The sequence below is a fragment of the Cynocephalus volans genome, chromosome 15, assembly GCF_027409185.1.
Source record: "Cynocephalus volans isolate mCynVol1 chromosome 15, mCynVol1.pri, whole genome shotgun sequence".
In the NCBI taxonomy this organism is placed as follows: domain Eukaryota; kingdom Metazoa; phylum Chordata; class Mammalia; order Dermoptera; family Cynocephalidae; genus Cynocephalus; species Cynocephalus volans.
In genome coordinates, this window is record NC_084474.1 from 93769007 (window position 1) to 93792148 (window position 23142).

The 23142-nt window shown below is 51.9% G+C and overlaps 1 protein-coding gene across 1 annotated transcript in view; it reads right to left on the bottom strand.

The window, feature by feature from the left end:
- LOC134363730 (maestro heat-like repeat family member 5) overlaps positions 1–23142 on the bottom strand; it is a 66974-nt gene that overhangs the window by 28262 nt on the left and 15570 nt on the right. The window contains exons 8-21 of the mRNA XM_063079281.1: positions 17624–17731; positions 17215–17331; positions 16443–16562; positions 15430–15576; positions 14515–14637; positions 13738–13817; positions 11891–12069; positions 11766–11806; positions 10016–10111; positions 8429–8533; positions 6992–7127; positions 6517–6686; positions 4498–4647; positions 3383–3537 (exon numbers count right to left, since the gene is read on the bottom strand). Coding sequence (XP_062935351.1) covers positions 3383–3537; positions 4498–4647; positions 6517–6686; positions 6992–7127; positions 8429–8533; positions 10016–10111; positions 11766–11806; positions 11891–12069; positions 13738–13817; positions 14515–14637; positions 15430–15576; positions 16443–16562; positions 17215–17331; positions 17624–17731 — 1727 coding nt within the window. The remainder of the gene's footprint in view (positions 1–3382; positions 3538–4497; positions 4648–6516; positions 6687–6991; positions 7128–8428; positions 8534–10015; positions 10112–11765; positions 11807–11890; positions 12070–13737; positions 13818–14514; positions 14638–15429; positions 15577–16442; positions 16563–17214; positions 17332–17623; positions 17732–23142) is intronic.

Below are 23142 nucleotides of genomic sequence, written 5' to 3' on the forward strand. Positions count from 1 at the left end.
CACCCCATCCCACTCTACCACAAGGCTCTGTGGCAGATAAAGGCAGACTGAGAGAAACGATGGGGGAGAGAAAGGAGGGGATCTGGCAAAAGGGCCTAAATAACCAAAAAATGGGAGGACACATACCATTTTGCCTACCAGCAAAACGAAGTCTATTAAATTATCTGGACTTTGCTATATTGACAGAAGAGGGTGCCATTGAACTTGAAATTCTATAAGACATTCCAAGAGCACAAACATAAGTGGGAACAAAACTAACACCATAGAGTTACTGTAAAAAATCAGAAAACAAAAATCAACACATACAAAATGAAGAAACTCCTCCTTAAAAACAACCATGATGCAGAAAAAAGCCCTAAGACAACACTCATTCTAAATGCAATTAAATATACTCAAATAAGCATTTAAAGATACAAAAAATCACTTTGAATTATAAATTCAAAGAAGGACAAAAAACTCCAATAAGAATTGAAAAGAGTTGATTGAATTCAGGAAAAAAATGGAAGAAATGAAATAATTATTTCAGAAATGAAGAGAAATTACAAGGTGTCCAAAAGAGATAGTACTCAAATGAAAATTTAATAAGGGGCATTTAGAAAAGACAGAAAAACAACCAAGAGAATAAAAGTGAATTTAAGAAAGAAGTAAAAAATGCCAGAGAGAAACTATTGAACATGGAAGATAGGCAAGGAAGGAACAGCATTTGTATTATTGGAGTCCCTGAGGAAGAAAAACAACAATGGAATGGAACTAATATTTAAAACTATAATGAAGAAAATGTCCTAGAAATAACAACAATTACAAAAATACCTAAATCCACATAATCAAAGGATGCACCAGATATCTGGGAAAATTAATCCAGAGTGATCAACTCTGAGACATTTCCTAGTACAAGGATTAGATTTCAAAGACAAAGAAAAAATCCTCAAGACCTCCAGACAAAAAAATCAAATACCTTATAAAAGCAAAGCAAAGCAAATTATAGTCATCAGACTTTTTAAAAACAACACAAGGCAACAATGAAACAGCATTGAAACAACAATCCAGCCAAGCTGTCATTCAAATAAATGACTTTCAACATAAAAGAACCTAAGAAATTCTGAAGTCATGAGCCCTTCTTGAAGAATTTACCAGGGGATGAGCTTTATCAGACTAAGAGATGACTAGAAAACTTCAGCACACATGAGTGATCGTGAATGTGTGTGAACACACCAAAAATAAATATGCAGATGAGGTGGGCAACTAGAGTGCAAATACTATATGTTTTGACAAAGTAGAAATGTGCAACTGAAAAATGAGAAGAGAAGGGAGACAGAAAGAGGAAAACAGAACAATCTCACTGGTTGTTGTATAGGAAATTGGTGGCTATTAATGGGTATCAACTAAGAATGGATAAACAAGATACTAAAACGTTAAGCAATAAAATAGGGGACTAAAGGCATTCAAGTAAGTTAGGAGCACAAAGGTAACAACTAGAACAAAATACAACCCTTACAAAATTAAAACAAAACTGAAGTTAAAGAGCAAAGAATACTCACCTCATAGAAAAAGAAAGATAGCAAATATAACAAAATACACACAACTACAAAATGTTATAACAGACTAAATATAGCAAGCATATCAACAAATGTCAATGGACTTAACTCACCTACTAAAAAGAAAGACTTTCAATTTGGGCCACAAATCAAGACAAACTATATGCTGTATATAAGATGCACACCTAAACCAAAGGGATTCCAAAAGGTTAAAATAAATACATGGACAAGAAAAAAAAAAAAAAAAAAAAGGCAATGGTGGTGATGCTGAAAACAGTCAAAGTAGGATTCAAGTCCCCAAAGCATTAAGCATGACAAAGCAGGGCACCTTTTAATGCTAAAAGTCACAATTCACAAAGAAGAAGAAATAGTTATGAATATGTATGCACCAAATAACATGGCAATCATCTTTAGGAAGTAAAAACTGAGGAGTTGGAAGGATACAGATAGAAACACACTAATTTTTCCTTAGACTTTAACACACACAGTACAAGACAGATCAAGAGGACAGAAATTAGGTAAGGATGTAGAAGACAAACAACACAATCAATAAGGTAAGACTTGTGGATATGTATTAAACTCTATGCCCTCATAGTAGAAAATACACTATCTAGTCGAGTACTCATGGGACAGTCACAATTGTTCAGAAGATTGTAAATTCTGTAAAGTCGAAATATTATGGACAACACTCTCTGATCACAATGTAATGAAACTAGAAATTACTAAAAACAAAGGGTGCTTCCACATTAAAATTAGAAATCTTGTTGGAAACAACTTGAAGGTGCTGGGAGCCTGTGAGAGCTCTCCTCAGGTGGCTTCTGAGTTTTCAGTGAAGTAGGAAGCAAGGTCAGTGGTTGAGGGCAAGGGACCTGGGGTGTGTGCTGGGAGCCACTGTAATGCCAGAAGGTGGAACCTATGCTGGAAAGGAGGGAGACAGGTGAGGGCAAGTGAGGAGATGTGAGAAGGTGGGCAGGGCCCTGGGCTGCAGGTCCCACAGGGCAGAGGCTCAGTGGGTACTGGAGGGAGTGAGCTGTAAAAGTGGGAGGTGGTAAAAGGTAGGGAAGAGATGCTTGAAATTGGTGATGACCAAGCTGAGGGTATAACTGTGGGAGTGGGTCACTGAGAGAGGATGGGGGACAGGATGGCTGGGAGACAGGAGATCCAGGCATTGAGAAGTCAGGGTGAGGGAAAGATAGTGAATTCCCGAAAGTGAAGGCAGTAGGGGAATGAGTAATGTCCCTGACCTGGAGCTCCATCTTCAAAGAGTGAGGGTTGACCCAGGGCAGGTGCATGGTGAATCGGGGGCAGGTGGTATAGACTGAGAGCCTGAGATTCGGAGCTGGAATTTTAGGGAGGAGGGGCCATGAGCAGTGATGAGGACCCTACCCCCCTCTAGGTTCAGAGGTCTGAGAGCCATGGGAGAAAAACTAGCTCCACCCGAGGAGGCTGTGGTGGTTTCCGGGGGGTCTTTGGAGGAGCAGGAAGGAAAAGAGAACATTTGAAGATAAGGATGAGACAGAGGGGTCTTTACTGATGGATGGCAAGGCTTTGGTGTTGGCTGGAGTCTTTGCCAGGAGCACTAAGGGTCCTGGGCCCCCCTCTCCATCAGATGCCGGGGTGGTTGAGGCAGGGGCAGGGTGTTTCATGTGGATATGGGTAGAATGAATGAGCAGAAGCTCCCCAGCACTCACCCCAGTAGGTGCACAATAAATGCACAGGTGTACGGGTTCCTTCCCAGCGCCCAGCCCTGGGGGGCGGGGGAGTCCTTGTGGGCTGTGAGGGGGGCAGACAGGAGGGCAGAGGTCACAAGTCCTGTCTAGGGGGATTAGGGGGGTGGGGCTGGGTACCTGTCCAGGGGTATGGAGAAGTCCAGGAAGGCAGCCACCAGCTCCGGGGTGTGGTTCCGGGCCAGCAGGGTGATGGCATTCAGTGCGTTTTCCTTGGCTTGGGGGATGCGGACAGAGCAGAGGTGGAGGTGGATGGCCTGGCCCATGTTGGTGACCTGTGCGGGGAGGGAGAGGTCTGACAAGGGAAGCCCAGCCCTGGCCTGGGAGTCTAAAGGCGGAGGAGGGAGGTTCTGCCCTGATGAGCGCTGAACCCCTTAAGATATGGTCCTTTCTTGGGGAGTCTGACAGTGGAGGCATGACCCTCCCTGGGGGAATCTGAGTGGGGAGGCACAGCCCTGCCCTGCAGGCCTGGTCTGAGGGGGAGTCCCAGTCTGAGAGGAGACATGTCCCACTACCTTTTGCATGGCATTTAACATCTTCATACTCTGTCCACACTCCCAGTCCGTCATCGGAAGGTTCAGACCCGCACCCTGATCTTGGTCCTGAACACACCACTTTGGCACATGCTGTTCTGTGTGCCTGGAACTCCCCCACCCCCGCTCCTGGGTCTGTCTTCTCATCCACCGATGCCCAGGGTCAACAGCACCGCCTGAGGCTTCCCGCCTGCAGGACCAGCACGAGGCATCCTCTCTCTGGCGGTGCCCCTCCCACCCCACTGGGTCACTCCTCTGCCTTCCTTCTATGCTGTTCTGACATCTGTCTGCACATCTGCCACCTCCATCAGACCACAAGCTCCCCCAGGGTCTGGCCTGTGCCTTCCCCATTCTCCCCCCAACTCCCATCAGAGCATACAGTAGCTGCCCAACCAACGCATGTTTTCCCCATGACCCTGTAATCGCCACCCAGGGCCCCAGGAGACTAGCTTGGTGCTTGGGCCATTCCCTCATTCATCCACCCTTCCACCCGCCCATCCGCCCATCCCTTCATCCCTTTGTACAGTAGAACCTGTCAGACCGGCTGCTCCCTAGGGTGGGATCTGTATCTTCCCCATCAGGCCCAAGTTCAGGGACCCCATCTTGGCCCAGAGTCCCTGACCCCTGATGCTGACTCCTGAGCCTGTCCCTCGCCCCTGCCCCTTCCTGGCCTCGCCCTTGGCGGGGGCCCCAGCCCCTCACAGTCTCCAGCTTTGCCCCGTGCTCCCGGACGACAGCGAGCAGCAACTCAGCCGCGGCCTGCACACGGAAGGGGCTGGTGGAGCCCAGGCCATCAATGACTGTCCAGATGAGATCGGTCAGCTCTGCCATCGAGAGATGCTTCATGATCTCCTGCAGCCGTGGGAGTAGACACAGGCCCTCACCTTGGGTCACCTGCACCCCCAGGTGTGCCCTCCTCCCCGCTTCTGCTTCTACCCCTTCTCCTTCGTACGAGGCCACTCCGGCCACTGAGCACTTCCAGTCCAGGAGCAGGCAGGAAGGGTGTGGTGCTCGTCATAGGGCAGGCCTGTCTCCTTTCCTCACTCAGACCCCAGCCCTTTTCCTGGGACCTGGGTGGCCCAGCCACCTTCTCTCCCCACTCCTCTGCCCCCCTCACCCCACAGGGCTTCCTCATCTGCTAAGCTCCCCACAGCCAGGCCCAAGTCCTCTTTAAGAGCATTTTAATCAAAGAGACATTGAACTTCACAGCTGTGAAGGATCTTCAAGGTCACCTGGACCAACCCCAAGGCCTGGAGATGTGCAAGGGCTGCCCTCAGACCAGGGAGGGGATGGGCGGGGCAGGCTGGGTCTTGAACCCAGGGCCCTGTCCCCATGTTAGAGCCTCACCAGGGCCCTGACTCTGCTCTCTGCCCACATTCTCCCAGGAGTGGCTCTAAAGGTCTAGAGAGGTGGGTCTCACCTCCTTGAGCAGACCATGAGCTGCTTGGGGTGATGAAGGGGCTCTGGGGGAAATTTCAGGGAGAGGGGCAGATTCCCATCCCCTGGAGGGAGGACCTGGGGCAGGTCTCTGCTGCACCAGTGGGACCTTCTGGAAGACTCAGAGTACTGTTGCTCAACATGAGAGCCACCAGCCACATGTAGCTATTAAAATTAAAATTTAATTTAATTCAATTTCCAGAGGGGGACAACCACAGCCTGTGTGCAGGACCATGCAGGATGGAGCAGCCTGCCCTCTCTCAGTCCCAGAGACACTAGGCTCCCAGTCACTAGGCCCCTCACTGCGGGCACCACTGCTCTGGCAGCCGGTGGAGCCCTCCCCTCTCACTGCCTCTGCCCCCAGTGCAGGTTCTTCTCTGTCAATTGCAGCCCAGTTTTCCCCCTTCTGGGCATGGACACTTGCTGTGTTGGCCCCAGGGCTTTAGATGTTCTGCACTAAACTTCTGACGAGCCCTGGAGCCCGCCGGCTCACCGCAGCTGCAAGAGCCCTGCTGTGCGGTCACCTGGGACTGCACCTGATCCCATGGATGCCACTGGCCTGCGCCAGCACCTCTCCTTCATATGCCTTAGCTTGGTTCAATTTCACGGGTGTTTGCTGAAGGCCAGCTCTACCACCAGGCTTCAGCGAGACCCCACCTCCAGCTGCAGTGCTCAGGTCTAACAGGGACTGACAGCTGCCAATCACCAGGGCCGCTGTTAGCCAGGGTTCAACACCAACCGTGGGCAAACAAATGTCATGTCTCACGGACTTCACGAGCTGACAGCTCTGAAATGGGGCTCCATGAGATATTGCCCGGCCCGGTCAACGCCAGTCTCCAGCTCTCACCTGTGTCTCGGTCTCACTCAGCTTCAGAAGATAATACAGTTCAGAACATGACATGAATGGGGGCAGGGGGCTATAAATGGGAAAATCTGAGCAGTCCAGGGAAGGTTTCTCAAGTTGGATAAAGGGATATGGTAGTGTCTGTGTTTCCGTTATTTATTTATGGCTGGCTAGTATGGGGATCTGAACCAGTGACCTTGGTGTTAGGAGGCTGTGATCTAACCAACTGAGCTAACCAGCCAGCCCCCTTGGTAATGTCTGTGAAGCCCCTGACATATGGTAGGTGTCTAAGGTGTGCTGACTCCCCCCTAAACCCTCCTGACTCCACTTCAGCAACACAGGAAAGAGTGAGCGAGTTTTTCCCCATCCCCCAGGTACCGTGGGGGTCCTCTAGCCACACCCTCCCTCCCAAACCTGCCCTTGACTCTAAGGGCTTTGACCTTGATGACTTGGGAGCTGCCGAGCTGGAAGATGTGGTTCTTCGGGAAGGCCATCCCCTGGGGGGCGGGGGGAGTGGACTTCTTGTCCCCACAGTTCCAGAGGGTGGCTCCATCTGCACTGGGCTGGGAGAGCTCCTTAAGGGACTGTGACTCCACCTCTTCAGCTTCTCCTGTGGGGCAGGGCAGGGCAGGGGCCAGAGGGTTGGGCAGAGGTGTGCTTGGGGTCTAGGTTGGGACAAGGCAGTAGTTAGAGGGGGGTCATCTGTACTCAGGGTCAGGCCTGTGCCTCAGTTGGGGACAGGAGTCAGAGTGGGTTTGGGGGTCAGGGTGAGGTGATTATAGGGTATGGCTGAGATCAGGTTGGGTTTGAGAGCAGATCTGGGGCTAGGTTGAGTTCAGGGGGTGCGCTGTGGGTCCACTTGAGGTTGTGGTTGGGGTGGGGAATGGGGGTGTGTGGTGGCCCGTGGATGCTCACCTTTCTGGCATGTCAGGAGCTGGTGGAGATGTCCCACCCCTTCCAGGCTGGAGTGCTGGGTGGCTCTGTCCACGTCCTGGCACAGAATCCCCAGCATGCCCACCAGCTGCCCAATCCATCTGAAGTCCTTCTTTGGCTGTGTTGGGAGGGGATCCACTGATGGCAGGACCCACCCACACAGCTCTCACCTGCCATGCACTCACCCCAGCACAGCCTACATCGGAAGGGACCCCCTCAAATTGTGTGGCAGGGACGAGATGACTAGGGTCTGGGCAAAATATAAGGAGTTGCCAAAAAAGTCAGTAATCAAGAGAAATAATAGTTTAATGCAATATTTAGAAAAATCAAAATGAACGTAAAAAACTCCACGATGAACAAGGTATCAACATTTTAAGTAAAGGCAGGCTCCGACCCTGTACCTGCACGACCCTGACTCACTGCCTCACCCTAATCCCGGCCCTGGCTCTAATAAAACTTTATTTACAAAAACAGGTGGCCAGCCCATGGGTCACATTTTGCAGATTTGATTTTTAAAAATATCTCATTAAAAAACAAATAAACAAAAATCCTCACTTTAAAATATGATTTATATTGGTAACGATATGATTTATATTGGTTACGAGTCTCCCGGGCCCGAGTGCTGGCCTTACCCCGGCCCGGGCCCCGTCCTGCGGTGTGGAAGTGGACTTTGAGTAGACTGAAGCCTCTTTGAACCCCTCTAGAGGGGTCCTCCTCCCAGGAATGGGGTGACTTTCGCTTGACAGAACGATCCCTGTCCCCTCCTCCCCCATCGGAGCAGGCGTCAGCGTGGGGGACGAATTTCCGCATCGCTCCCGAGCCTCCCTAAGGAGTTCGCGCTGCTTTTGGCCGATAGAGGCAGAAGCCCCCACTCTGAGCACGTGCAGACGTTCGTTCAACCCGGGGGCGACAGCCACACATCGGGGTTAAGACAGAACCGTGAAATGGGGGCGGCGCTGGACCACTGCGGTGCGGAGGGAGCTGCGGTGAGCGGCAGCCGGGTCTGGTGCAGGGCACCCCTCACCGGGCTCTCCGGGCTCCCACCGCATCTGACTCCCACCTCCTCCCTCCCAGGAGTCATTCCCACCCATTTTACAGGTGAGAAGCTGAGGCTGGGGAGGAGAAACACCTGCCCAAGCCCTCCAGGTGCGTGGACAGGGCCACCTGGGTTCAGGGCCCAGCTGTGAGGACTTGAGCAGGGGTCCCCGCCGCCCTCCCAGCCTGCTTCCTCACGTGTAAAAAGGCGCTGCAGGGGACTCAGGGATCCGCCTGTCCTGGAGGCAGGTGACCAGGGGGCCTTGAACCCTCCAAACCCCAGAGGGCTCTGGGAGGGGGGCGGCTCGGGTGGGGCCGCCGGGCTCCGGGGCAGGAGGCCCCGCCCGCAGAGGGGCGTGGGGCGTGGGGCGGGCAAGTACTCACGTGCAGGTGGAGGTTGTGGCTCACGAATCTTAGCAGGACCGTGCAGCTGTGCGCAGCCCGCTGCCGCTCGTGCGCCTTCTCCGACGCCAGCCAGGTGTACATGTGCTGCGGGAGCGCGGGGCCAGATAGAGCCCGCTGCAGCGGCGGGCCGCCCGCCCCCGGCCAGGCCCCGCCCACCAGGACCAGTCCACGCCCCGTCCAGCCCCACCAGGACTAGGCCACGCCCACCAGGACCAGCCCCCGCCCACCAGGACCAGGCTCCGACCACCAGGCCCAGGCCCCCCCGCCCCACCCCGACCAGGCCCCGCCCCTCGGGGCAGGCCCCGCCTCTGAGGCAAGGCTCCTCCCACTATAGTCCAGGCTGCACCCCTTGGCTCAGGCCCAGTCCATCCCACCTAGAATCTGTCCCCGTGGCAGGGATCCATCCATCCTAGGGCCAGGTTGTGTTGCCTGGGCTTCTGCCACTTTGCTGTCTAGCTGCCTCTGTCACTTTCCCACACCACCGCACACCCTCCGCCAATCCCTCTGACTTTGGTAGAGGACACATCCCTTCCTGCTCAAAGCCCTTTGAGGGTCCTGGTTCTTAACCTGTTCTGTGCCAGGCACCCCTCTCTAGAGCAATGCTTTTCCATGCACACAATATATGCACATCCTTACAGTGGAATACAGAGGCACCTTGAAATGGGTAAGTTGAAGAGTTAGTGATTCTGAAATAGGACGAGGATGCATGCATGGTATTTGAAGGTTCTGTGACCCAATGATGTTCCTGGGAAGCATCTGTGATTTTTCTTGGTGGCAGCCTAACATTCCCAGGGGATGGACACGCTACCTTGCAGCTCCAGGTGAGTGAACATGCGGATGGGGTTTCCTCCTGTCCATGTTCAGGCACCTGGACTTGCATCAGAGTGCCCCAAGTCAGGAGGCCCTGCCTCACCTCCAACCCGGCTTCTTGACGAGGTCCTCAAGGCCTGATGTGGTGTGGCCCCTGCTGACCTAACCCTGACACTTACCCACTCCTTGCACTTCCTCTGATCCGGCTGTGCAGAGCCTCGCTCCGCTGACCTGCTGGGCTCACCCGTGCTGCTCACCTGTGCCTGCCGTACCCTCCCCTGCCAGCCCTTCCCTTCCCAGCTCTACCTAGGGACCACCGTAGTCTGATTCAGGACTCCTCGGTGAAATCCCTCCGGCCCTGATCTCTGACCCTGGATTTTTGCTGCCTGTTGACTGGTCTCCCTCCTATCAAGGCAGAAGCCCTGGAGGGCACGCAAGAGTAGAGGCCGTGGAATCCTTTAGGGACACTGCTGCAGGCAGGGTTCTTGGTTGGGGGCGGAGGGCAGGTCCCGCCCAGGGTTGTGGCCCACTTCCTCACCAGCCCCGTCACCACTGGGCTGTCCCTGCTGCCCCTCCCTCCACTCTAGCTGCTCCAAACCACTGAGATCACTGTACGCAGTACTCACACCTCCTGGTTCCTGGACCACTTGCAGCCCCAGGTCAGGCCCTGCTTCTGGGATGCCCTCCTTTGGGCTTCCAGCACAGGGCTGAAGACCCCTCTGCTCCCAGCCCTGCCGGGTGTCCACCAACCCTCACCGACAGCAGGAAGTGCAGCTCGTTAGCCGTGGGGCTCTGCGTGATGAAGCTCTGCAGCATGTGGTCGAGTGCCTCTGTGGTCTTGTGGTACAGGGTCTGCATCGAGGTGTGGGTGGGTCAGGCAGCCGCCAACACCAGGTGGGATGCAGGGCCAGGGGCTACACACCCCAGGCCAGGCTGTCCAGCCCTGGAGCTCACCACCACGCCCACGAAGGGGCCCAACCATGGGGTCCCCACTTGACACACACTGAGACTGGGCAGGGAGGCCATCCGGGACCCACCCAAGGGCACAGATTTCTCAGTGGCCCAGGAGAGTCCATTCACAGGACTGGCTTCATGGGCAGGTGACTGGACCCCGGGATCAAAAGGGACCTGTGCTGGGTGTAATGCTCTGTGGTTGCTGTCTTGAAACTCTTAGTAAGTTTTAAACAATGGCTGTGTTTTCATTTTGCACTGGGCCCGGCAAATGATGTAGCTGTTTCTGATTTCTGGTTCTCACACACCAGACCCTCAATCTTTTACTGCTTTGCTTGCCAGGCACATTCAGGGATGGTTGGGACCACAGAAATGCTCCAGTCTACCCTCCCACCTGGGGCTCCCCAAGAGCAGAGCCCTGGGCTCTGGTCATTCACTGTCTGGTGCCCTGGGGAACCCATGTCCCCTCTCTGAACTCACTCTCCTTACCCGAGAACGGCATGAAGCCGGCCCCATCGCCAGGGTGGAGGCAGACAGAGGATGGGAAGGGATGGGGCCCAGCCCAGCACTCCCAGCTCCTAGCACCGGTCCCCTAGGCACCAGGTCGTGCTCCCAGGGCAAACCAGCTGTGGTGTCATGGTGTCATCTGGTAACGGGGCACTCTGAACTCCTGCGGGGCTGGGGTGGGGGCAGATGGCCCCCTCCTAGAAAGCTGTGGCCGAGGTGTTGCCCTGGGCCTGGGAAACACCTCATTCTCTCACCATCCCACCCAAAGTTCTAATCTGTCCAGTTCCAGCCTGGACCCAGCCTTCTGGGGCAGGTGCGGGTTCAAACCCTGACTCTCCCACCGGATAGCTTTACTTCTCTGAGCCGGTTTCCTCACCCATTGGCTGCTGCTGGGATGGTGAGATAACATAGAGAGCATGTAGCAGTGCTCACTTAACACTGGCTGCCCCGCCCTTTGCTGCCAGGCCCTGACTGTGCCCCGGGAGCAGCACACGCCCCCTGGTGGTGGCCACGAGCAATGGCAGGCATCTCCTTGTAAGGGAGGCTTCTATTTAACAGAACCCAGGAAGGGGTGGGTGGCCAGCCAGGGCGCTGAGAGCAACCCCAGAGCGCCTTCCTCCAGCCTTGCTGGGCTAGCAGGCTGGGCTGCGGAGGCCTGCGTGGTGAGACTGAGCCTGCCCTGCAGGGAAGGTGACTTGCTCCAGGTGTTGTGGGGACTTGGAGGCTGAGCTGGGTCTCTTGGACCCGTCCATGGTTGGGGAACTCATCCCTTCCTCTGAGCTTCTGTTGGTTGTTGGAGAGCTCACAGAAAGGCACAGCCTTGATGCTGCCACGTAGCAAGCCGTCCCAGGCCCTGCAGGCTGCTCAGCACGGCTGGCCGGCCCCCCCCTACTCGCTCTCAGGGTCAACAGTGAGGGCGGGAGGCCACATGTCCCACTGTTTACAGCGCGTCCCACTGAGGGGTACAGCACCCCAGTCTCTCACTTCAGCTGCCCAGGGCTAAGTCCCACCACCTGCCTTATCATCCCCATTTTACAGGTGAGCAAACAGACAGGTGCTCAGAGCAGTTCAGAAAGTGCCCAGGACACCCTAGCCCTGGCATGTGGAGTGCTCAGGAACCCTTCCCACCCAGCCCGCCCCCTCCCAAGCCACGAACAGTGGGCAGACCTAGACACCCTGCCCCAGAGGCCCCTCTTGGCTCAGGGGCGCAGCACACCTGTATGTTTGGTGGCTCCAGGAAGAGGCAGGTGTGTCTCTCCAGGGTTTCCAGCAGCGGCAGGGCAAACACACTGCGGAGGCAGGTGGAGAGGAGCCGCGATTTCCTCTCCAGGTCCACAGGTGGCCTCAGCTGACTGTTGGCAGACAGAGGGCAGTGAGCTGGGGCTGGAGGCTGAGCAGTGGGCCCTCGTGGGACTAGAGCGTCACCTCGCGTTGCTGCCATCACTGCAGACCTCGCAGCATCTGCTTTTCACGGAGACTTATGCGCATCTGCCTCCCTGGCCTCTTGCCTGTCTCTGCAGGGCCTCACGTCGGGCATCCTGGCCACCTGAACTCCTGGCTTTAAATGGCACCTGGACGCTGATGCCCCCGACTGTGTCTCCAGCCTGGCTTCTCGCCTGAACTCTAGACTCCCGTCGCCAGCTGCCCACTGCATCTCTACTTGGTGTCTAAGGGGCATCTCAGCCTTGATCCACCCCCAGGCCCGCTCCACCCACGGCCCACCCTTCCCCATGGATGGCAGTGCTGTTCTCTGCTGCTCAGGGCAAAGACCTTGGCTCCACTCTGGATCCTTCCCATCCCTCACAGACTGCTCCAGTCCTGCAGCAGGTCTTGACAGCTCTCCTATCACGATTTATCCAGGATTTAAGTACTTCTTACCGTTGAGCAGATCACCTGTTACCTTTCTCCTGGACTGATCTAGGGGCTTCTGGCTAGTCCCCCATTTCCTTCCCTGCAAGTACCCTCTACTCCCCACACCAAATCCAGACATTCCTTCCCAAATGTAATCCCCCCGAGGTGCCACCTTGCTCAGCCAAGAGACAATGTCCCTGTAGCGGTCTGCACGACCTGCTGCAGGACTCTTGGGACTTCATCAGTCCTGGGCTCTCACTCATTCCACCCCAGCCACCTGGGCCCCCTTGCTGGTCCTCCAGCACCCCAGCTGTGCACTAGCCTCAAGTCCCTGGCACTCACCATTCCTGCAGCTGGGGACCTGCAGGGCTCACTTTCTCACCCTTTCAGGCCTTTGCTCAAAAGTCCCCTTCTAAGGCAGCCTGACCCAGCCTCAGGCCATGTCTGAGCCTGGAAGAGCAGGGGGCTCCTGGTGGGGGCTCAATCAATTCTCATTGACCCAACGTGAGTCTCCCTTAGCACTGAACCCGGTGATGACTGGAGGTCAATGCCTTGTCCCCCCCATCATCCTCCTTCAGCACTTTCATCAGTCCCTGGTATGTGGTTTGCTCACTGACCCCTCTCCCAAGTGTCAGCTCTCAGAGAACAGAGATGTTTCCCACTGGCTCACAGCTGGGTCTCTAGAACCCAGAATGGTGCCTGGCACGTAGTACGTGCTCAACAATTATGTGTGGAATGAGTGAATTGGAAAAACTGAGGCTTGGAGAGGTTAAGCACCTGGTGGAGGTGGGGTTTGAAGCCAGTGTGTCTGCTCTCAGGCTGGAAGCCAACATAGCTGCACCTGCGCCCTGCCCAGGGCAGTGCTAGGCTGCCTGTCTGTGCCTCTGCAGCCTGAGAGCAAACAGCTTGAACTCCCTGGACCTCCACTTCCAAGGCAGCCTCCCCTGACCAGGGCAGGGATGCCAGGTACACCCTCACCCCGTCTGTAGGTGGACAGCTGAGTCAGGACCTGACACCCTGGCCTGGGGATCCTTGAGCCCCTGGACTCTAGCTTCCTGCCCAGCAGGGCCTTTACTCTTGACCTCTCCCCACCTTGCTGTCCTGCCAGCACCAAGCCCAAGCAGAGAGGTTTGATGCTATGGAGGGCCCTGTGTGGGCTGGGCACCTACCAGAGGCTGGAGATGATGCGGATGGACTGCTGGCGACTTGGTGTGTACAGAGTGTCCTGAGGCTCCTTCTCCATCAAAATCTGCAAGTCCCATCACTCAGGCCTGTCCCATCCCACTTCTGACACTAGGTCTCATCCCTGCCTAAAACCCTCAGTGCCTGGGCACCCTGCCCCCCACCCACTCAGAGGGTGCCTCTGTGACCTGGCCCCTGCTTAGGGAACCGGAGCAAAGCCTCTGAAGTCAAACAGGTCAGGTCCGAATCCCAGTCACCCACGTACTAGCTGCATGATCTTGTGCAAGAGCCTCAGTTACTCATAAACAACACGGTCTTGTTGCACGCGTGTTACACGAGGCAAGGCGTGTGGAGCACAGTGTCTGGGTCCCAGCAGGAGTCAAGAAGTGGGGCTGTTATTACTATTACTGTTGTTGCGATTGTTACTGTCATGACTGCCCACACATGACTGCTTGTGTGTTCCCTCCACTACCCTCGAGGTTCCGTGAAGCCACAATCTCCAGTGACCAGTCTGGGGTATGGGCTAGGGCAGCATGTGCAGGGTGGGCAGCACTGGCTATTCTGACCTCGGTGGCATTGCCATGAGGTGGACATACTGGCCAGCTCAGGGTTCCTACAGGAACCGAGTGAAGTGGACACATGGATGTGCTTCCAGGTGTGAAGGCCTGGGAGGGGCTCAGACCCACTCTAGAACCCACCCCACCCCTTCCCTAGTGGGTGGTCTGTGGGAGGGTGCCCCCCCCCGCCCAGGGCCTCGCACGCACCATCAGACAGTCGAGCAGCTCGGAGGTCTGGGAGAACCTGTAGCTGTGGGCACCCTCGCTCCGGCCGATGGCCCCCAGCAGCATCAGGACCGCAGTGAGGAAGCTCTGCTTCAGGGACTCATCCTAGTGTGAGTTCAGGCCCATGACAAGAGGGACAGGGTCAGGGACAAGAGCATGGGAGTGTGCAGGGGGTAGTGAGGGAGCGCGATGAGATCACAAGGGGCAGTAGGGTCATTGCTGGAAGGGGTGTGGCAGAGACCACTGGCTGGGGCCCTGCGCGTGGGGGGCATTTTTGGGCTGTGTGTAGTTTTGCTTAAGAATGTGAATAAGTTGACAATGTCTAAACACCAGGAAGTGCCTGTAAAAGTCTATAAGAGGTGTAGCAACTGAGCCCCAGTGCGCCGGGCAGGAGCAGCGCTGCGGCCCTCATAGCCCCTGGGTGGGAGGCCCCCGGTGCAGAGTTCGGAACTGGGGGCTTGTCATCACAGGGTGTGATGGGAAGTCACCCGGGACTCTCAGTACCCACCTTCCCTACCCCAAAAGTGAAATGGAGGGAGGGGATGGGGTTATCATGAAAGTCCAGAGAATTTGCCATGGGATGATGGATGAGAAGGTGGGAGAAGGTGGGGGAGGGGTGGGGAGGGTCGGGAGGGGCGGGGAAGGGACGAGGAAGGGACAGGGAGGGGCCAGGCTGGAAGGTGGACTGGAATGTGGGGCTCAAGGGAGCTGGGCCTGGTTCTTTGTGGTTCCCAGGTGGGGAGGGAAGGGAGAACTGGACTCCAGGGTTCTGGAAGGTCCTGAGTTCTCGGACTCGGAGATTCTGGTGGGGCTGCTGGGCTGGAGTCCAGGGCTCCATCTTGGTGGGGTGGGGGCAGGACTCTGGGGTCCTTAGAGGGCAGCCGCAGGGTCCCGTACCCAGGGGCTGTAGTGGAAGTAGAAAATCATCCGCGACAAGATGTTGTCCACCCACGGGAGGATGTGCGCCTTGGCCTTGGCCGCCACCTGCCCATAGGCAAGGAGGGCGGTGCTGCTGGCCCACCTCCACTGCACATCCTCTGGATTCTGCCGGCGGGGGGTGGGTGGGTAAAGAGTGTCAGGAGCCTGCTGGACCCCTCCTCTGGGGTCACGGTGAGAGGAGGTACCCCAGGCCCTAGATGGGTACCGGAGGCAGAGTGTCCTGAGGGGTGGTGAGCCTCAGTTTACCTCAGTAGGAAAATAAGGGAAGTGGAATTAGCTCTTTAGGGGTGGATGGGCCTGGAAGGGACACCAGGGGGTGTACATAGGATGCCTGGCTCTGCTGGAACTGGCTACAGCCCAGGCCCCTCGCCCCTCCCGTGGTAGCCCCTTCCCCAGGAGCCCAGGGCCGTCTCCGCCCCACCCCCCTTCCTACTGGACACACGCCTTCTCCCCCTTGGGCTGCTGGGGCCTGGAGGGATGGCAAGGGGCACGCAGAATGTGGGACAAGGGCTTCTCAGTGGCTCAGTCTTGGGCACTGTTTCCTCCCGCGGGAGTTACGTGGGATGCAGTGAGGAGGGGTGGGTGCACTGCCGTCCGCCATCCATAGCCCATTGGGTTGCTCACTGGCCCGGAGCTCATGTTCGGATGAGTCACGTGCCCAAGGGCCAGTGAAGGAGCTTACAGCAGCCATCACGAGCACAGCGAGGCTGTCTCCGCTCGAGCTCCGGCCACGCGCCGGCCCTCTACAGCCCCGGCCCATTCCAATCCCCAACAGGTGTAGCGGGAGGAGTTCCCATCCAAGAGGAGGAAACTGAGGCACACACAGGCCATATTGCAGGTGGGGTGAGGTGACATTGGAGGTCAGGATTCGTGGCCCGACACCCATGCTCTACCTTGCCTGGGGGTCCCAGCTTGGAGAGTGGGGGCCCTGATGCCCCTTGCTGAGGTCCTGAGGACCCCTGAGCCAGTACCTTTGGGGCGAAGCTATTGAGGCTCCACCTGATGGGCCTGCTCCGGCCAAACTGGTCCAGGACGGCCCAGACATCATCCAGGTGGCGGACGGCGGCCAGCCCCACTGTGAGAGCAATCCCCTGTGGGAGAGGGGGACCAGGATCACTGATGAAGGGACCCTAGAGTCGCGGGACTGGACTTGGCCCCCCGCCTGGCAGCTGTGAAAACCAAGGCCCAGAAGGAGGTGGGGGACTCATCCAAGATCACAGGGCATCCACCTGCCATGCTCTTTAGGACATGCAAGTCTGAGACCAACCCGTGTGGGCATCTCCTATGGGGTCTGGTGGGTGGGGTTAGGAAAGGCAGGAGACAGTGGTGAGACCTCGGAGTCCAGTTATCCCTCACCGCCAGCTCTGAGCAGACCTGTGACAGGTTGGGATGAAGGGAGGGGCCCTGGGGTGAGATCTGGGCTCGGGCTGTGGTCAGGGCTCAGGGCTCAGGGTGTGACCAGGGTCAGGATTTGGCCTGTGGTCGTGGTCAAGTTTTAGCCTTAAAGCAGAATCAGGTCTCTGTATGTGACCAAGGTCAGGAAAGAGTCTGTGACCAGGATCAGGATTCAGTGTGTGGCCAGGATTAGGGATTAGCATGTGACTAGGGTCACAGTCAGGGTGTTAACAGGGAGAGGCCTCAGTCTGTGATTAGGATCAGGGCAGAGCGTGTGACCAGCAGGCAGGCCAATCCTATGGTCAGGGTCAGGCAGTCGTGGGGACGGGGTGGGGGTTTGCTCCTCACCTCTCTCTGCTTGGGCCACTGGTGGGACGTTTCCAGGAGGGTTTGTAGGTGTGTCCTGACCGTGGCACTGTTCTCTTCAGCTTGAAGGATCAGCCCGTAGTAGGTGAACAGGAAGGCCTGGCGGAGGGTCAGTGCTATCCTGAGCCCCCTGGGATGGCCCTTGCCTCCTTGAGCAGCCTCCTCTGACTGCCTTCCTCAGCCTCCCCTACCTCTGCAGTCCCCTCACTGCTCTGCCCTGGGACCATCTAAACCTCTGCCTGGTGATGCAGCAGAATGTGGCTTCAAGTCCTGCTGCCCAGGCCCCAGCCCAGTTTCTTTCTAGGGCCTCGTGCATCCTATGGACAGAGCACCTGGGCCTGCGCAGTGGGCCAGCAAGGGCTGCCTCGGGGGAGGCAGGGGCGGGGCCCACCTTCTCCGGGGACTGCTCCCGTTGGGTCTGGTTGGGCTTGGTGAGTGCCCACAGCAGCTCCTTGGACCACAGGTCTGTGTTCAGGAACTGGACCGACTTGATAGCTATCTGTCAGGAGATGGGGGTGGGTGGGGCTGGAGCCGTCTCTCCCCCAATCTTGAGAGCTACCAGCTCTGGCCCGCCCTGGCCACTCTGAGCCCTGACTCCAGCACCCCCTTGTCCCTTCCCTCTTGTGAGTCCCTGAAACCTAGTCTCTCATTTGCCTGATGGTCCTCAGGGATGGGGACTCGTTCCTCGGGATTCTCTCCCTGGAGGTGTTCGAGGTGAGGCTGGAAAACCAGGAGCCTGGGAGGCTGTAGAGTCGAGTCCTGACTGTGTCCCCAGCACTGACCAGGAGTCACAGACATGACATACTTAGTGTTAGTGGAGGCTGGCCCCTCTGCAGCGTGCGTGCCGGGAGGGCAGGACTTTGCTTCGCTCCCGGTGTACCCTCAGCACCTGGCGTCGTGCTCCCACGTACGGATGCTCCAGTAATTGTTTAAGAAGTCAGTGAACGAGAGATCAAATGTATGAATGTAAAGTCCCTTCAAAATATAATGTCCTGAAAGTTTCAATCCTAACATCACATGATTTTGTAACGAGGATGACTACAAGATTTCTCTATTTCCAACCTTCCCAGGTTCCATCATTCAATAATTCCAAGATCTTGATCCCAAGATTCTTTTGGGGTGGGGGATACCCCTCCTAAGTATGATCCCAAACTCGAGAAGCTTAAAAGACTGATACATGTGAAGATAAACACTTTCAAAAATTTGTTCAGCAGAACCCTCTAAGTTAAGTTGAAAGATGCGGCAAAGGTTTTGCTGTCCGCTGCTGCCAAGGGTCAGTATCAATGATAAACGAAGAGCATTTTGTAAATCAACAAGAAAAAGACAAGCAATCCGTTTTAAAATGGGTGAAAGGACACACACGATGAAGATACCGTAAACTCAACTTTACTAATATTTGAGGAATGGAAATTAAGATAATGTAGCATTTTGTACACGATTGGCAAAAAGTAAAACACTGAATATTGGCAAGGAACTGTCCTTTGGTGGGAGGGTGATTGGATCTACAATATTTTGGGGGGAAGGTTTTGGCAATATCAATTAAAAGGCAATATCAATATCAATTTAAGCTTAAATTATGCATACACTTCCCCAGGCAACTCCATTTCTAGGAATTTTTCCTAAAGAAATGATAAATTTGGGACGCTGTGGGCACAGGGCATCCCTTGCCTCTTTGGTCATAAAACAAACTCAGAGCGCCTGCTGCAGGACAGTTTGCAGTCTCTGGCGTTGATCCCTTGGTCCCTGAAAAGGAAATTCTCTCCAGGCAGAATCTGGAGGAGCTTTTCTACCTCGGGTGTGCCCCCCCACCTGGCTCATTTGCAGGACACTGGGGTGCAGCAGGCTTGGTGGCTTTCTCACCCACAGGACAGGTGCCTGCAGGATCCTCATGGAACTCTGAACACAAGGAAGCCCCAAGGTTCCCCAGAAGCACCAGGGTCTCCTGTCCCCTCCCCAAAACCTTTACTGTCTTCCTTCACAGCATCACAGTTCCTTGTCTGAAGTTCAAATTCCAAAACTCAGAAAACTGAACATTTTTTTCCCCATAGCTTTGCAGCAACCTCATTTGATGGCACAAGCTGACCCAAAGTGCCATGATAGGGTTTGAGACTTCACGTGAACATTTGTGTGCTTGTGTACCAGAGATACTAAGGTATTTGATTCTGCATCTGCCTCAAACCTTGCTAAGGACATTCATGGAATATACAGGGTGGGCACCTCATTACTTAACAAAAAATATGAAATATTCTGAATTTTCAAACACATCTGTTCCCCCAAGTTTTAATTTTTTAAAGTTAAGTGTTTAAAAAATTAAGACATACTTAATTTACAGTGAAGTGCACAGATCTTTAGTGTATAGCACAACAAATTTTATCAAATGTAAGACCCATGTAATTCACACCCAAGATACAGAGCCTTTGCCCCCACCCCAGAAATCTCTCTGTGCTCCTTCCTAGTTATTCTCTGTTACTGCAAAACTGTTTATTTCATTACAGATGGGTTTTTCTTTTTCTAGAATTGCATGTAATTGGAGTCATGCAGTGTGTGCTTTTGCGTGTCTGATGTTTTTCGCCTCAGCGTAACGTTTTTGAGAATCACCCATGTTGCATGTATCAAAAGTTCATTCCTCTTCCACTGTTTTATTGTTTTGTTCTTCTGCTTGGATTAGGCTTACCTTGCTCTTCTTTCTCTAATTTCCTGAAGTGGATTTTAGGTTTTTTGGGGGAGAGCGCATTATCCCGCCTGCCACAGATTGTTTCCAGTCTGAGGTTCTAATGAACAGGGCTGCTATGAACATTCTTGGATGAGTAATTTTGCATTCATTTTTTTTCATATCTCTTGGTAAAATACCTAAAAGTGGAATTGCTGAGTCATTTGTTCACCTTTAGTAGAAAATGCCAGTTTTCCAAAGGGGTTGCACCATTTAACTGCCCCCCCCCAGCACTCCAGCTGCCCCACGTCCTTCCCCGCACTGGTTGGTGGTGTTTTTTTATTTGCACTCTCTCAGTGGGTATGCAGTGGATGCTCATTGTGGTTTTAACTGATGTTTCCCTGAGGACTAAAGGTGTTTATCCTTTTTTTGTTTAATTATTAGTCCTTCATATGTCTTCCTTTGTGAAGTGTCTATTTAAATCTTTTGCTCATTTTTTAAAAAATGGAGCTGTTTTTCTCTCTCTTACCAAGCTGTAGGAGTTCTTTACTTATTTCGGACACAGTTCCTTGTCAGACACACGTACTGTGTTTTCTCCGTGTCTGTGGCTTGGCTTTTCATTTCCTTAATGGTATCAGTTGATGAGCAGAAGTATTAATTTTGACGCAATCCAATTTATCATTTTTTTCTTTTTATGATGATTCTCTTCTGAGTCCTAAGAAATGTTGACCTACCCCAAGGTTGGCAAGATTTTCTCCTGTGTTTTCTTCTAGATGCTTTTCACTTTTAGCTTTTACATTTAGGTCTTGGTTTCATCTCTAATTAATTTTTGTTCATGGTTTGAGGTAAGCATTAAAGTTTATTTTTTTCTTTATAGCTATGCAATTGTTCCAGAACCATTTGTTCAAAAGACTTTCCTTTCCTCATTGAATTGCTTTGGCACCTGTAAAAAAATCAATTGACCATATAAGTGTGGTTTTATGTTGGATTTTCTTTTCTGTTCCATTGATTTATTTATTTAGCCTATGCCAATGCTTCATTGCATCGTTACTGCAGCCTTATAGTAAGTCTTGAAATCAAGTAGTGGAATTTTTGCAATTTTGTTCTTTGTCACAATTGTTTTGGCTATTGTAGGTCCTTTGAAATTTCCATATAAAGTTTTAATTTATAGATTATATTTAATTCTACAATAAAGACTCCTGGAATTTTTGTAGGCATTGTATTCAATCTACAAATGAATTTTTTGACAATTGACAACTTAACGTTATTGAATCTTCTTATCCCCAAACATCGTATATCTCCATTTTTAAGGTGTTCTTCAACTTCTCTTTGCAATGCTTTGTAAAGATCTCGCACATACTGTGTTACACTTATCTTTGAGTCTTTTGTATCCTTAATGCTGCTGTAAATGTCATTTAAAATTTTTTTCATTTTCTAATTGTTTGCTGCTAGTATATAGAAATTCAATTGATTTTTGTATATTGATCTTGTATCCTGAGATGTTGCTAAATTCAATTATCAGTAATTATTAGTTGTAGTATTTTTTCTTTTCTTCTTTTTTTTTAAAAGATGACTGGTAAGGGGGATCTTAACCCTTGACTTGGTGTTGTCAGCACCATGCTCTCCCAAGTGAGCTAACCGGCCATCCCCATATAGGGATCCGAGCCTGTGGCCTTGGTGTTATCAGCACCACACTCTCCCAAGTGAGCCACAAGCTGGCCCCTAGTTGTATTTTTTCTAAAGAGTCTTTGAGATTTTCTACAGTTAAGTCATGTTGTCTGCAAAGAAAGACAGTTTTACTTTTTCAGTTGCTATCTGTATATCTTTTTTTTTCTTACTCTATTGCATTGGTTAGCATCTTCAGTGCAATGATGAATGAAGTGGAAAGACTGGACATTTTTGATTTATTAGTAATCTTAGCAGGAAAGTGTTCAGCCTTTCATTGCTAAGTTTGTTAGCTGTGGGTTTAGATGTCCTTTGTCAGGTTGAAGCAGTTTCTTCCTACTCCTAGTGCGTTGAGAGCTTTTATCATGAAGAGGTATTAAATTCTGTCAAATGCTTTTTCTTAATAATTTTTCATAAATCTGATCATAGTTTTTCTACTTTATTCTGTTAATGTGTTGGATTACATTTCTTGCTATTTAAATGATTTTGTGTCCCTGGGATAAACTCTACTTGATCACGGTGTATTATCCTTTTATTCAATTTGCTAATATTTTGGTAAAGATTTTTGTGTTTATCTTCATGAAAAATATTGGTCTGCATTTTTTTTTCTTGTAATGTCTTTGGTCTTGTTATCAAGTTTGTGCTGGCCTCATAAAATGATGTGAGAAATATTGTTTCCTCCTCTGTTTTCTCGAAAGCATTTGTGTAGAATTGGTATTCTTTCTTTCTTAACTATTTGATAAAATTCACCAGTGAAGTGTCTGGGCTTAGAGTTTTTTTTTTTTTTTGTAGGAAGTTTTTAAATTATGATTCCAATTCCTTTAATAGATATAGGACTGTTCAGATTTTCTCTTTCTTCTCATGTCATTTTGGTAATTTGTGTTCTTCAGGGAATTTGTCTATTTAATCTAAATTGTCTAGTTTATTGGAATCATATTTCATTACTCTTCTTTAATATCTAAAGGATTTGCAATGTTGTTCCTTATTTCTTTCTAAAATGAGTACTTTGTGTTTTTTCTCTTCTTGACCAGTCTGGTGGGAGGTTTATCAATTTATTGATCCTTTTGATGAGCCTGCTTTTGGTTTTATCCATTCTGTATTGTTTGTCCCACTTTTATTTCTTTAATTTTTCCTCTAGATTTTGTTATTCCCTTCCTTCTACTTACTTTAGGATTAATTTGCCTTTTTGATAGTGTCTTAAGATGGAGGTTTAGATAATTGACTTTATGCCTTTCTTCTTTTCTAAATAGGCATTAAAATATAAATTTCCTTCTATATATTGCTTTATATTGTATCCCTCAAATTTTTATATGTTGTGTTTTTATTATCATTCAGTTCAAAATATTTTCTAATTTTCCTTGCGGTTTCTTCTTTGACCCATGGGTTATGTAGAAGTTTGCTGTTTAGTTCCCAAGCATTTGGAGTTTTACCCAATATATTTTAATATTGATTTTTAATTTATGTTTTGGTCAGAGAATACACTGTTTGATTTCAGTCCTTTTAAATTAATTAAAACTTGATATATGGTCCAATGTATTATGATCTATCTTTATGTTCAATTTGCACTTGAAAGGGATGTCCATTAGATCGATTTA